Here is a 12,500-nt window from a genome sequence, read left to right as displayed (position 1 = left end):
CATTGAAAGTTTGAAATAATGTCGTGATGGGTTTTTTTAATAGACATTTTGTGCATTAAAATGCTATAAAAATAAAAAGCCACCAAAAAACAGACAAACAACAACAACAACAAACAAAAAAAACACTAAACTAAACGACAAAACAACAACAACAACAACAACAAAACAACAATAACGGATGGATGAATGCTCAGAGATCTCAGAAATCTTTTCCATCCCACCCGCACCCTCCACCTCACACCCACCCACCCACCCACCCACCCATGCATTCTCCCAACCACCAATTACCATACCCACCTTTACCCCGAAAATCAATTCCTCTTTTACGTCACTGAAGACGAGAACTCGCTGACATAACCATTACACCTGTTCTCTCTCTTTTTTTTTCCGTATCCAGAACACCTCAAAGATGGCCCACAAAGTACTCCTATGCCTACTGGTGCTGACGTCGTCTTTTCAACACGTCACTTCCTTCTCCGTGCATCGACGTCACAGTCGTAACTCAGGCCTGGCAGACGCTCTGCGCATGCTGGAGCGCCAGCGCAGGCGCATTGACATGGAGGAGAAGCTGGCGGCCTCTTCACAGCAGCGAGCCGAGGAAGAGTCGGCGGAAAGGGCAGAAGTGGAGTCCTTCCTGACCAGTTCCGACATTGACTCGGCTCAGAACGAACTCAGTCCCGCCTGGATGTCCAAGACTCTAGGCGCGCGCAGCTCCAGACTCGTGGAGCCATCGCCGGGAGATCTTGAAATCGGCGAGTTCTTGGACGAACCTGTTCAACCCTCATCCTCAGAAATGATCCCCCCGGGGCCAAGTTACAGAGAGGGCGATGACGACGGAGACGACGAGCTACGATCACCACCACGCCTGAACAAGAAGGATAAAGAAGTGATGACCAACGTGGTCGGTGACGCCAGGCCTAGGGTTCAGACCCGCTCGTCCAACGATGACGTCAACACGGAAGCGTCAGATGACGTCAGTGTGAGCAGGGGCGAGTTCCAGGCTCTGGTGAGAGCGGTGGAGACCATTCAGCAGGAGGCCATGGAGAAGGCGGAAGAGGAGGAGGAGGAAGCTGATGAGGTGATGGAGGAGGTGCAGGAGAAGATAGCGGAGGCCAGAGAGGAGGCCAAGGAGGAGGAGGAGGCCGAGGAGGAGGCTGAAGCGGCCATGGAGGAGACCTCTGATCCTCTGATGGTCGGCAGCGACGAATTGGGCGACTTGTTCGAAGAGAGGTCGGAAGAGGTAAGGGAGATGCTGTGTGTGTTTGATGTCTTGCAGCTTATGTTTTCGTGTGAGTAGAGAGAGTGTGTGGGTGTGATATAGATAGATGGATAGATAGACAGATGGATAGAAAGATAGATAGAGAAAGAGAGGGAGATAAAGGGAGAGATAGGGAGAGAAAGAGAGAGGGGGAGAGACAGAGAGAGATAGAGAAAGAGAGAGAGTGGAGAGAAAGAGAGAGTGAGAAAGAGAGAGAGAAAGGGAGAGAGACAGCGATAGACAGAGAGAGAGGGGGGGAGAGAGAGAGAGAGAGAGAGGGGGGGGTCAGTTTCACTTTCAAGGAGGCGGCAAAGCGTGCGGACTGATCCATATACGCTACACCACATCTGTTAATACAACAACAAAAAAGAGATAACAAGAAAGCAGCTGTCTGACCCACACATAAACCCAACGGACAGGCCAGACCTTGACAGTCTACTGTAGCTATGGTGAAAACATTACCATAAAATTGAATTTAAAAAAAAAGATAAATAAATAAAGGAAATACATAAGTTATGAAAATGCCTTTGCTTGATTATATGCCCTTTTTATGGCTGCATTATCATCCCTGATTCAACTATCAAAAGTCGGCTTAGATATTGGTACCCACTCCGGTCTGTATTGTGATGGTATGATTATGCTTGTTTGATTTTGTTGTTGTTGTTGTTGTTTAACCTCTTGATTGTTGTATTGTATTGTATTTCTCTTTTTTTGTCACAACAGATTTCTCTGTGTGAAATTCGGGCTGCTCTCCCCAGGGAGAGCGCGTCGCTACACTACAGCGCCATCCTTTTTTCTTTGTTTTTTTTTTTTCCTGCGTGCAGTTGTATTTATTTTTCCTACCGAAGTGGATTTTTCTACAGAATTTTGCCAGGAACAACCCTTTTGTTGCCGTGGGTTCTTTTACGTGCGATAAGTGCATGCTGCACATGGGACCTCGGTTTATCGTCTCATCCGAATGACTAGCGTCCAGACCGTCATTCAAGGTCTAGTGGAGGGGGAGAAAACATCGGCGGCTGAGCCTTGATTTGAACCAGCGTGCTCAGATTCTCTCGCTTTGACAAGACAAGACAAGACAAAATCTTTATTATCGAGGGTAATATATAAGCAAGTAACATGCTTTTTTGCATCCAGCCCTCGCCCTAAAGAGGGAATAAAGCTAAAAAAAAAAAAAAGAAGCGAAAATGAGCACAAAATCAAAACACAATCAAAATACACCATTAATTCACCATTCAAAGCCATTCCACAAAAGGAAGAAGAAGAGAAGAAAAGAAAAAAAATCATGAAACACACACACACACACACACACACACACACACACACACACACACACACACACACAAACGCACACAAACGCACACAAATGCACTCACTCAAGAGAGAGTGAGAGGGAACCCACAAATTGTCGAAAGCAATGTTGGATTTCAGGTGACGTCAATTTTTGTGAATAGGTACATTTTTAGATTTTGCTTAAAGTTGTTGTGGTTAGTTATATTTTTTTTTAAACGTGATGGTAAATTATTCCAATACGTTCCCCCGCTGTATGTTAGGCTGGACTTAATGTTAGGCTGGACTTTAAAAGATCAAGATTTGGACGAGGTATATGCAACTTATGTACATGTCTTATGTTATTTAGGTGGACGCGTTACCTCTAGACCATCACTCCACTTCCTGTCTTTCGTTTTTTGTTAGTACAGCATGGGCAAAACCTGACAGAATGCAGTATTGTACTGTTTGTATTTTGCAGGTTTTTTTTGTTTGTTTGTTTATGACCTCTTTGTTTGTCGAGGATGGCTATTGGGCTTTTTATTTTTAATTTCTGTTATTATTATTATTATTTTTTTTATAAAGAATTATTATGAGTGATACCCGGTGGTGATAGTTGCATGAGAACAGAAAACAGAGTGAAGACCAGGGCTTGAGAAAAGAGAACAGAGCGAAGACCAGGGCTTGAGAAAAGAGAACAGAGCGAAGACCAGAGCTTGAGAACAGAAAACTGAGAGAAGACCAGGGCTTGAGAAAAGAGAACAGAGCGAAGACCAGAGCTTGAGAACAGAAAACTGAGAGAAGACCAGGGCTTGAGAAAAGAAAACTGAGAGAAGACCAGGGCTTGAGAAAAGAAAACTGAGAGAAGACCAGGGCTTGAGAAAAGAGAAGAAAACAGAGCGAAGACCAGGACTTGAGAAAGGAACAGAGAACAGAGCGAAGACCAGAGCTTGAGAAAAGAAAACAGAGCGAAGACCAGGACTTGAGAAATGAACAGAGAACAGAGCGAAGACCAGGACTTGAGAAAAGAAAACAGAGCGAAGACCATCGCTTGAGAAAAGAAAACAGAGCGAAGACCAGAGCTTGAGAAAAGAAAACAGAGCGAAGACCATCGCTTGAGAAAAGAGAACAGAGCGAAGACCAGAGCTTGAGAAAAGAGAACAGAGCGAAGACCACAGCTTGAGAAAAGAGAACAGAGCGAAGACCACAGCTTGAGAAAAGAGAACAGAGCGAAGACCAGAGCTTGAGAAAAGAGAACAGAGCGAAGACCAGAGCTTGAGAAAAGAAAACAGAGCGAAGACCAGAGGTTGAGAAAAGAAAAGAAAACAGAGCGAAGACCAGGGCTTGAGAAAAGAAAACAGAGCGAAGATCAGGGCTTGAGAACAGAAAACAGAGCGAAGACCAGAGCTTGAGAACAGAAAACAGAGCGAAGACGAGAGCTTGAGAACAGAGAACAGAGCGAAGACCAGGGCTTGAGAAGAGAGAACAGAGCGAAGACCAGAGCTTGAGAACAGAAAACAGAGCGAAGACGAGAGCTTGAGAACAGAGAACAGAGCGAAGACCAGGGCTTGAGAAAAGAAAACAGAGCGAAGACCAGGGCTTGAGAAAAGAAAAGAAAACAGAGCGAAGACCAGGGCTTGAGAAAAGAAAACAGAGCGAAGACCAGGACTTGAGAAAAGAAAACAGAGCGAAGACCAGGGCTTGAGAAAAGAAAACAGAGCGAAGACCAGGGCTTGAGAACAGAGAACAGAGCGAAGACCAGGGCTTGAGAAAAGAAAACAGAGCGAAGACCAGAGCTTGAGAAAAGAAAAGAAAACAGAGCGAAGACCAGGGCTTGAGAAAAGAGAACAGAGCGAAGACCAGAGCTTGAGAAAAGAAAAGAGAACAGAGCGAAGACCAGAGCTTGAGAAAAGAAAAGAAAACAGAGCGAAGACCAGAGCTTGAGAACAGAAAACAGAGCGAAGACCAGAGCTTGAGAAAAGAAAAGAAAACAGAGCGAAGACCATCGCTTGAAAAAAGAAAACAGAGCGAAGACCAGAGCTTGAGAACAGAAAACAGAGCGAAGACCAGAGCTTGAGAAAAGAAAAGAAAACAGAGCGAAGACCAGAGCTTGAGAAAAGAAAAGAAAACAGAGCGAAGACCAGAGCTTGAGAACAGAAAACAGAGCGAAGACCAGAGCTTGAGAAAAGAAAAGAAAACAGAGCGAAGACCATCGCTTGAAAAAAGAAAACAGAGCGAAGACCAGGGCTTGAGAAAAGAAAACAGAGCGAAGACCAGGGCTTGAGAACAGAGAACAGAGCGAAGACCAGAGCTTGAGAAAAGAGAACAGAGCGAAGACCAGAGCTTGAGAAAAGAGAACAGAGCGAAGACCAGAGCTTGAGAAAAGAGAACAGAGCGAAGACCAGGGCTTGAGAAAAGAGAACAGAGCGAAGACCAGGGCTTGAGAACAGAAAAGAAAACAGAGCGAAGACCAGAGCTTGAGAAAAGAGAACAGAGCGAAGACCAGAGCTTGAGAAAAGAAAAGAAAACAGAGCGAAGACCAGGGCTTGAGAAAAGAAAACAGAGCGAAGACCAGAGCTTGAGAAAAGAAAAGAAAACAGAGCGAAGACCAGGGCTTGAGAAAAGAAAAGAAAACAGAGCGAAGTCCAGAGCTTGAGAAAAGAAAACAGAGCGAAGACCAGAGCTTGAGAAAAGAGAACAGAGCGAGACCAGGGCTTGAGAACAGAAAACAGAGTGAAGACCAGAGCTTGAGAAAAGAGAACAGAGCGAAGACCAGAGCTTGAGAAAAGAGAACAGAGCGAAGACCAGGGCTTGAGAAAAGAGAACAGAGCGAAGACCAGGGCTTGAGAAAAGAAAACAGAGCGAAGACCAGGGCTTGAGAAAAGAGAACAGAGCGAAGACCAGGGCTTGAGAAAAGAGAACAGAGCGAAGACCAGGGCTTGAGAACAGAAAACAGAGCGAAGACCAGAGCTTGAGAAAAGAGAACATTGCGAAGACCAGCAACACATAATTCGCTCAGCACCGTTTTCTTCTCTCTCCTGGAGCCAGTTGCATTGCTTGGTTCTAACTTTTTGACAGTTACACGTAGGCATTTGCCTACGTTGACCGAACTACGCCATTGGTCAGTTCCATACTACACACAGTTAGCGGGATACGACCACACTAGGCTCTTCCGTCCGAGCAATGCAACTGACACCTGATTCCAACGACATGACATTCGGAAATGTAAGTGTCAGGTCCGGGAGTCTTTTGAAGACTGTACTGGCCGATTTCATTGCCCTAGTTTGTTCTGTCGAAGGTATTCTTTTTACGCGATTAAACTTTTGCCGAGAACTGTGTCAGGGATAAAAGAAAGCGACATTTCGTCATCTATGGCTTTCATGGCATTGGAAATGTCTGGTGAGACTTTTTTTTTTTCTCTAGCTGATAGTTTCGCTCGGCGAAGCGGTGATTTGCCGGAGAGAGGAGATTGTCATGGATTGAAATCCTCCGGGGGGGGGGGGGGGGGGGGGGGGAAGTCATTTAGGAATCTTTGGAGACTGAAAAAAGCTGTGCCCTTTTCCTCTTCCCGCACCATCTTTTTCTCTACTTTCAGTTCTTTATTCTCTCTCTGTCTCTCTGTCTCTTTCTATCTGTCTCCCCCTCTGTTCTTCTCTGTCTGACCCCCCCCCCCCCGACCCCCCACCCTCTCTCTCTCTCTCTCTCTCTCTCTCTCTCTCTCGTGCACCAAGTGTGTGCGTGGCAACAGGCAAAACCTCACTTTATTCTCTCCTTCGAAAGACTAGCACTCTGGGATTAGTTTCAAAATGAAGAAAAAGAAAGCCCCTCTACTTCGAGCATTAAATTAAAAGACGATTTTTTTAATCATTAAAAAAAAAAATCATTCTTTAATTCTTTTTATTCTATTTTTTCTATTTTCTATGCCTTTCCTCTTTTCTTTTTCATTCTTTCTTTCATTTTCTATCTTTCTGTACATGTGTTTTCTCAGCCAGTACACGCCAATGCTCCCGCAAAATTGAGTAATTTCTCAATAGAACTCAAGGCCTGACTAAGCGCGTTGGGCTACGCTGCTGGTCAGGCATCTGCTTGGCAGATGTGGTGTAGCGTATATGGATTTGTCCGAACGCAGTGACGCCTCCTTGAGCTGCTGAAACTGTCGGCGAGAAGGAGAGAGCGGGCTGGAGAAGTGGAGTGTGGAGTGGGGTGGAGATGGGGCCGAGCGAGTGGCAGAGTACAGTGTTTAAGTAACCCATGCTCGGGTACACTGGTTGTGGTTGGTTTCCTTGACTACCGGCGTGGGTGTGTGTGTGTGGGGGGGGGGGGGGGGGGGAGGGGAGGGAGTTTGGGAGGGGGCGGGTCCGGTACCTGGGTCTGTGTGTGATCACAACTGTGTCCTGAAACAGACCACCCAGGGTGCGAATGTTACAAAATACGATACTTTGTCGAATCAGCGTAGCAGACGATGTTTCATATAGAGGGCATAGACCGCTAGGACGATTATCTGAAGATCTAGTCATCAGCCCCATCTATATTAATATGCAGCTTCTGTTCAAACGTGTGTGTGTGTGTGTGTGTGTGTGTGTGTGTGTGTGTGTGTGTGTGTGCATGTGTGAGTATGCACAAGTTTTTATATTGATATGCACTTGTATGTATCCTAATTTCTACTGTATCCGTGTTTGTGTATGATTTTCGATTTATGTTCGTATCTTGTTATGTACTATCCCCCCCCCCCCCCCTCCAATATTCCTTATGACTCCGGTACACTTGGTAATAAAGACATATTCTATTCTATTTCTATTCTGTTCTAATAGCTTCTAAAACAAACCAAGCGAACAGAAAGAGAGTTGTTGCTGGGTTTTTTTTTGTAGGGGTGGGGGGTTGGTTTTGGGTTAACTCTGTGGATAACTGCAATCTTGTCATCCTGGGTTTATCTTGGGCTCAGACAGAGATGTCTTGTCGGCGTGTCTTCTTCGCCACGTCTGTTGACCCCCCCCCCCCCTTTTCTGTGACTTACTGACGTAAAGCAAACGAGAGACTGACGTCACTGATGCCATAAACGTCAACTCTTGGAGGGGAGAAAGGAGGGGTTGGTGGGGGGGTGGGGGGGTGGGGGTGGGGAGTTAGAAGCAGAGATGACAGAACTTTCATCAGCGGAGGATATAAGGGTGGGGTAGAAAGGGGGGGAGGGGTTCCGGGTTGGGGGTGGGGGTGGTGGGGTGGGGGCGGGGGGCTAGGGAGGGAGGAAAGGGGGGGGGGGAATCTGCGTGTCTTTTCAGGGCGGTAATTGGCTGTCGGCGTGCATGGTGGAGGTGTGTGTGTGTGTGTGTGTGTGTGTGTGTGTGTGTGTGTGTGTGTGTGTGTGTGTGTGTGTGTGTGTGTGTGTGTGTCCGTGTGTGTGTGTGTGTGTGTGTGTGTGTGAATGTGTGTGTGTGTCTGTGTATCCGTGTGTGTGTGTGTGTGTGTGTGTGTGTGTGTGTGTGTGTGTGTGATGACCGTCCTTCTGACATCCATTGCACATGCTGGGTTTCTGTTTGGCTGAGAGGAGAGGGGGTGGGGGGGGTTGAAAGTCTTGGTGCAGGGACAGAGAAGGGAGTAGATGCGGAGGAGGAAAAAGGCAAGGGAGAGAGAGAGAGAGAGAGAGAGAGAGAGAGAGAGAGAAATCGAAGTCGAAATCGAAATCGAAACTTTTTAATTGAGGGAAAAGGAATAGGCACTTATCGGCCTGTTTTCATCCAACCCTTGTAAAGAAAACGTATAAACTAATCAAGGAAATACACATAAAAAACAACCAACCAAAAAACAACACAAAAAAGTGTGTGTGTGTGTTAGGGGCGGGGGGTTGGGGGGGAGGGAGGGGCATACACATCGAATGGCAACAACAACAAGAACAAATAAATGGTATAGAAAATACACAATTGTCCACACACACACAAAACATAGTATGCATATACGTGAAGGAGATATGGAAGGACGAAGGTAAGGAAGGAAGATATACGAAGAAGGAGAGAGAGGAAAAACCGTTGAGAGAGAGAGAGGAAGAGAGGGGGGGAGGGAAGGAGGAAGGGAGGAAAGGAGATAGACACATAGACAATGATACTGAGACTACATCATTTGTTTATCAGTCTCAGTAATTTCAAGGATTCGTAGAACTTAGCTCTGATATTAGATGTTTATGAAAAAGTCTTTTGAAGACACTGAGATTGGAGTTTATATTGAGTGTAGATGAAATAGTAAAGAGAGAGAGAGTTCTGCACTTTCATGTTATTAACGTTGGTGGCTATGACATGGGTAAATGGGTCAACATATTGAGAGAGACAGACAGACAGACAGACAGAGACTGAGGGATACACAGAGACAGAAAGAGAGACAGACAGACAGACAGACAGACAGATACACAGAGACAGAAAGAGAGAGAGAGAGAGAGGGGGGGGCGGGGTGGATGGGCGGGTGGAAGAGATTTGCATTTGTATTTCTTTTTTATCACAACAGATTTCTCTGTGTGAAATTCGGGCTGCTCTCCCCAGGGAGAGTGCGTCGCTATACTACAGCGCCACCCATTTTTTTGAATTTTTTCCTGTGTGCAGTTTTATTTGTTTTTCCTATCGAAGTGGATTTTTCTACAGAATTTTGCCAGGAACAACCCTTTTGTTGCCGTGGGTTCTTTTACGTGCGCTATGTGATTGCTTAACACGGGACATCGGTTTATCGTCTCATCCGAACGACTAGCGTCCAGACCACGACTCAAGGTCTGGTGGAGGGGGAGAAAATATCGGCGGCTGAGCCGTGATTCGAACCAGCGCGCTCAGATTCTCTCGCTTCCTAGGCGGACGCATTACCTCTAGGCCATCACACCACTCCCTTTCAAGAGTTCACAACGGCTGTTTCTCATTCCCACCAAGAAGCTGGCAACACTGAGATCAGATCAAACGCAGCCCCGAGTTCTGAACCCAAAGACTATTCCTGCAAGCCCATGAACATAAACTACCATGTCGCTTAGTGCCCACTGCGAAATGAAAAAGTTTCAGTTTCAGTTTCAGTAGCTCAAGGAGGCGTCACTGCGTTCGGACAAATCCATATACGCTACACCACATCTGCCAAGCAGATGCTTGACCAGCAGCGTAACCCAACGCGCTTAGTCAGGCCTTAGAAAAAAAAAAGAAAAAGAAAAAAAAAGGTGAATAAATAATAGATAAGCTTACATAAATAAATAAATAATAATTATAATATAAAAAGGTATAATAATAATAATAATAATAATAATAATAATAATAATAATGAAATAATAATAGTAATAAATAAATAAGACAACAATGTTGATAAATAAGCATATAAATGTAAAACATGAAGACACGCATTCACACATACACCCACACATGCATAACAGATATGCACCAAAATGAAAAAGTTTCAGTTTCAGTTTCAGTAGCTCAAGGAGGCGTCACTGCGTTCGGACAAATCCATATACGCTACACCACATCTGCCAAGCAGATGCCTGACCAGCAGCGTAACCCAACGCGCTTAGTCAGGCCTTAGAAAAAAAAAAGAAAAAGAAAAAAAAAGGTGAATAAATAATAGATAAGCTTACATAAATAAATAAATAAATAAATAATAATTATAATATAAAAAGGTATAATAATAATAATAATAATGAAATAATAATAGTAATAAATAAATAAATAAATAAGACAACAATGTTGATAAATAAGCATATAAATGTAAAACATGAAGACACGCATTCACACATACACCCACACATGCATAACAGATATGCACCAAAATGAAAAAGACAACGGTAACTTACAGCTGACAGCTACACAACCACACTTCAATATGAGGAGGGGAAGGGCGGGGGAGGGTTTGTGTGTGTGGGGGGGGGGGGGGGTGGGGGGGGTGGGGGGGGGGGCTGGGGAGGGGCATTGGCATCAACTAATGTCTTCGTACAACGCAGGAATGGTAAAGCGGAAAAGATGTTACTATCACTCTGCAGTTGTTCATGAGTACTTGTATGATGAACATGTGGAGGAGGAGAAGGAAAAGGAGGAGGAGGAGGAGGAGAAGGAGGAGGAGGAGGAGGAGAAGAAGGAGGAGGAGGAGCAGGAGGTGAAGAAGAAGGAGGAGGAGGAGGAGAAGCAGGAGGAGGAGGAGGAGCAGGAGATGAAGAAGAAGGAGGAGGAGGAGAAGAAGAAGAAGGAGGAGGAGGAGGAGCAGGAGGTGAAGAAGAAGGAGGAGGAGGAGCAGGAGGAGGAGGAGGAGCAGGAGGTGAAGAAGAAGGAGGAGGAGGAGAAGAAGAAGGAGGAGGAGGAGCAGGAGGTGAAGAAGAAGGAGGAGGAGAAGAAGGAGGAGGAGGAGGAGCAGAAGATGAAGAAGAAGGAGGAGGAGGAGAAGAAGAAGAAGGAGGAGGAGGAGGAAGAGGAGATGATGATCAACAACAACAACATCACGAACAAGAAGAAGAACACGAAAGAAAAAGAACAAGAAGAACACGAAATAATGATGAAGACGGTGGTTACAGTAACAGTAGTGGCGTTGACTACGACGGCGATGATTACGACGATGATAATTAGGACGATGACAATAATGATGATGATGACGACGACAGCAACAACGAAGGCGACGACGACGACGACGAACGAATGACGCGATAACAACAGGAGAATGTCAGCAGTGACGACAACAATAACGACGATTTATTTATTCATTTATTTTATTTTATTGTATTTTATTTTTATTGACTCACATGTGTAAACAAAGTGAGTCTATGTTTTAACCCTGTGTTCGGTTGTCTGTGTGTGTGTGTGTGTGTGTGTGTGTGTCTGTGTGTCCGTGGTAAACTTTAACATTGACATTTTCTCTGCAAATACTTTGTCAGTTGACACCAAATTAGGCATAAAAATAAGAAAAATTCAGTTCTTTCCAGTCATCTTGTTTAAAACAATACTGTACCTCTGGGATGGGCACAAAAAAAAGAAGAAAAAAATGAAGACTAATTATATGCAAACTGCATTTACTGTTATATTTATATTTTTTGTATTCTCTAAACTTGGCACTTTGATCTCATATTCTGACCCAACAACAAGAGCAGTCATTATTATCATTTTTTGTTCAAACAGGAACTTCTTTTGCTAAGCATGGAAGTTTTATTTATTTTGCAAACGTTTTGGTGCATATAGTAAAAAAGGGAAATTACTCTGTAATTAATGCTAGGGGACTTAATTTTCTTTAAACTGATCTTTCTCATCTTAAACATTATATTTTGAAATTATACTCAATACATAAAAAGCTTGGATTTTTTTTTTAAGTGTATCACAAGTGAGTCTTGAAGGCCTTGCCTCTCTTGTTTTATTATATTTTTCTGCAGGTGATCCCTACTGAGCACGGTGAAGTGATCAAAGTGGAGAGGACCGTGAAGAACTCGGCTGGACAGCCTGTCGGGGAGGAGGAGGCAGTGGAGGAGGTGCAGGCCTTTCCTGGGGACGATACTGACTCTGCCCTTGCTTCTTCCTCTTCTTCTTCTTCTTCTTCTGCCCCCTCCGTTCAGGACCTGTGGTACGTGTGAGTGTGTGTGTGTGTGTGTGTGTGTGTGTGTGTGTGTGTGTGTGTGTGTGTGTGTGTGTGTGTGTGTGTGTGTGTGTGTGTGTGTGTTTGTGTGTGTGTGTTTGTGTGTCAAGTCAAGTCAAAATGATCTTTATTGAGGGTAAAAGAATAAGCTTATACAGCTTTTTTTTTTTACATGTGTGTGTGTGGGTGTGGGTGTGTGTGTGTGTGTGTGTGTGTGTGTGTGTGCGCGCGCGTGTGTGTGGGGGGGGGGAGGGGGGAGAGCGTTGGCGGTGTGTGTATGAGTGTGTGTGTGTCTGCTTGCGTGTGCGTGTGCGTATGCATGTGTATGATACGACTCTCTCTCTCTCTCTCTCTCTCTCTCTCTCTCTCTCTCTCTGTCTCTCTTTGTCTCTGTCTCTCTCTTTCTCTCGGGCTCAGA

General features: G+C 44.9%; 1 protein-coding gene across 3 annotated transcripts in view; it reads left to right on the top strand.

Moving 5' to 3' along the window:
- Positions 1 to 12,500, top strand: part of LOC143289223 (uncharacterized) — a 151,205-nt gene that overhangs the window by 114,766 nt on the left and 23,939 nt on the right. For all 3 annotated transcript variants that reach the window (XM_076598183.1, XM_076598181.1, XM_076598182.1), the window contains 2 exons: positions 398 to 1,240; positions 11,883 to 12,070. In XM_076598183.1, coding sequence (XP_076454298.1) covers positions 410 to 1,240; positions 11,883 to 12,070 — 1,019 coding nt within the window. In that variant the 5' untranslated portion in view covers positions 398 to 409. The remainder of the gene's footprint in view (positions 1 to 397; positions 1,241 to 11,882; positions 12,071 to 12,500) is intronic.

This window comes from Babylonia areolata, chromosome 13 (assembly GCF_041734735.1).
Source record: "Babylonia areolata isolate BAREFJ2019XMU chromosome 13, ASM4173473v1, whole genome shotgun sequence".
In the NCBI taxonomy this organism is placed as follows: domain Eukaryota; kingdom Metazoa; phylum Mollusca; class Gastropoda; order Neogastropoda; family Buccinidae; genus Babylonia; species Babylonia areolata.
The sequence above is the reverse complement of the archived record's forward strand: the minus strand, read 5'-3'. Positions and strand labels throughout refer to the sequence as shown.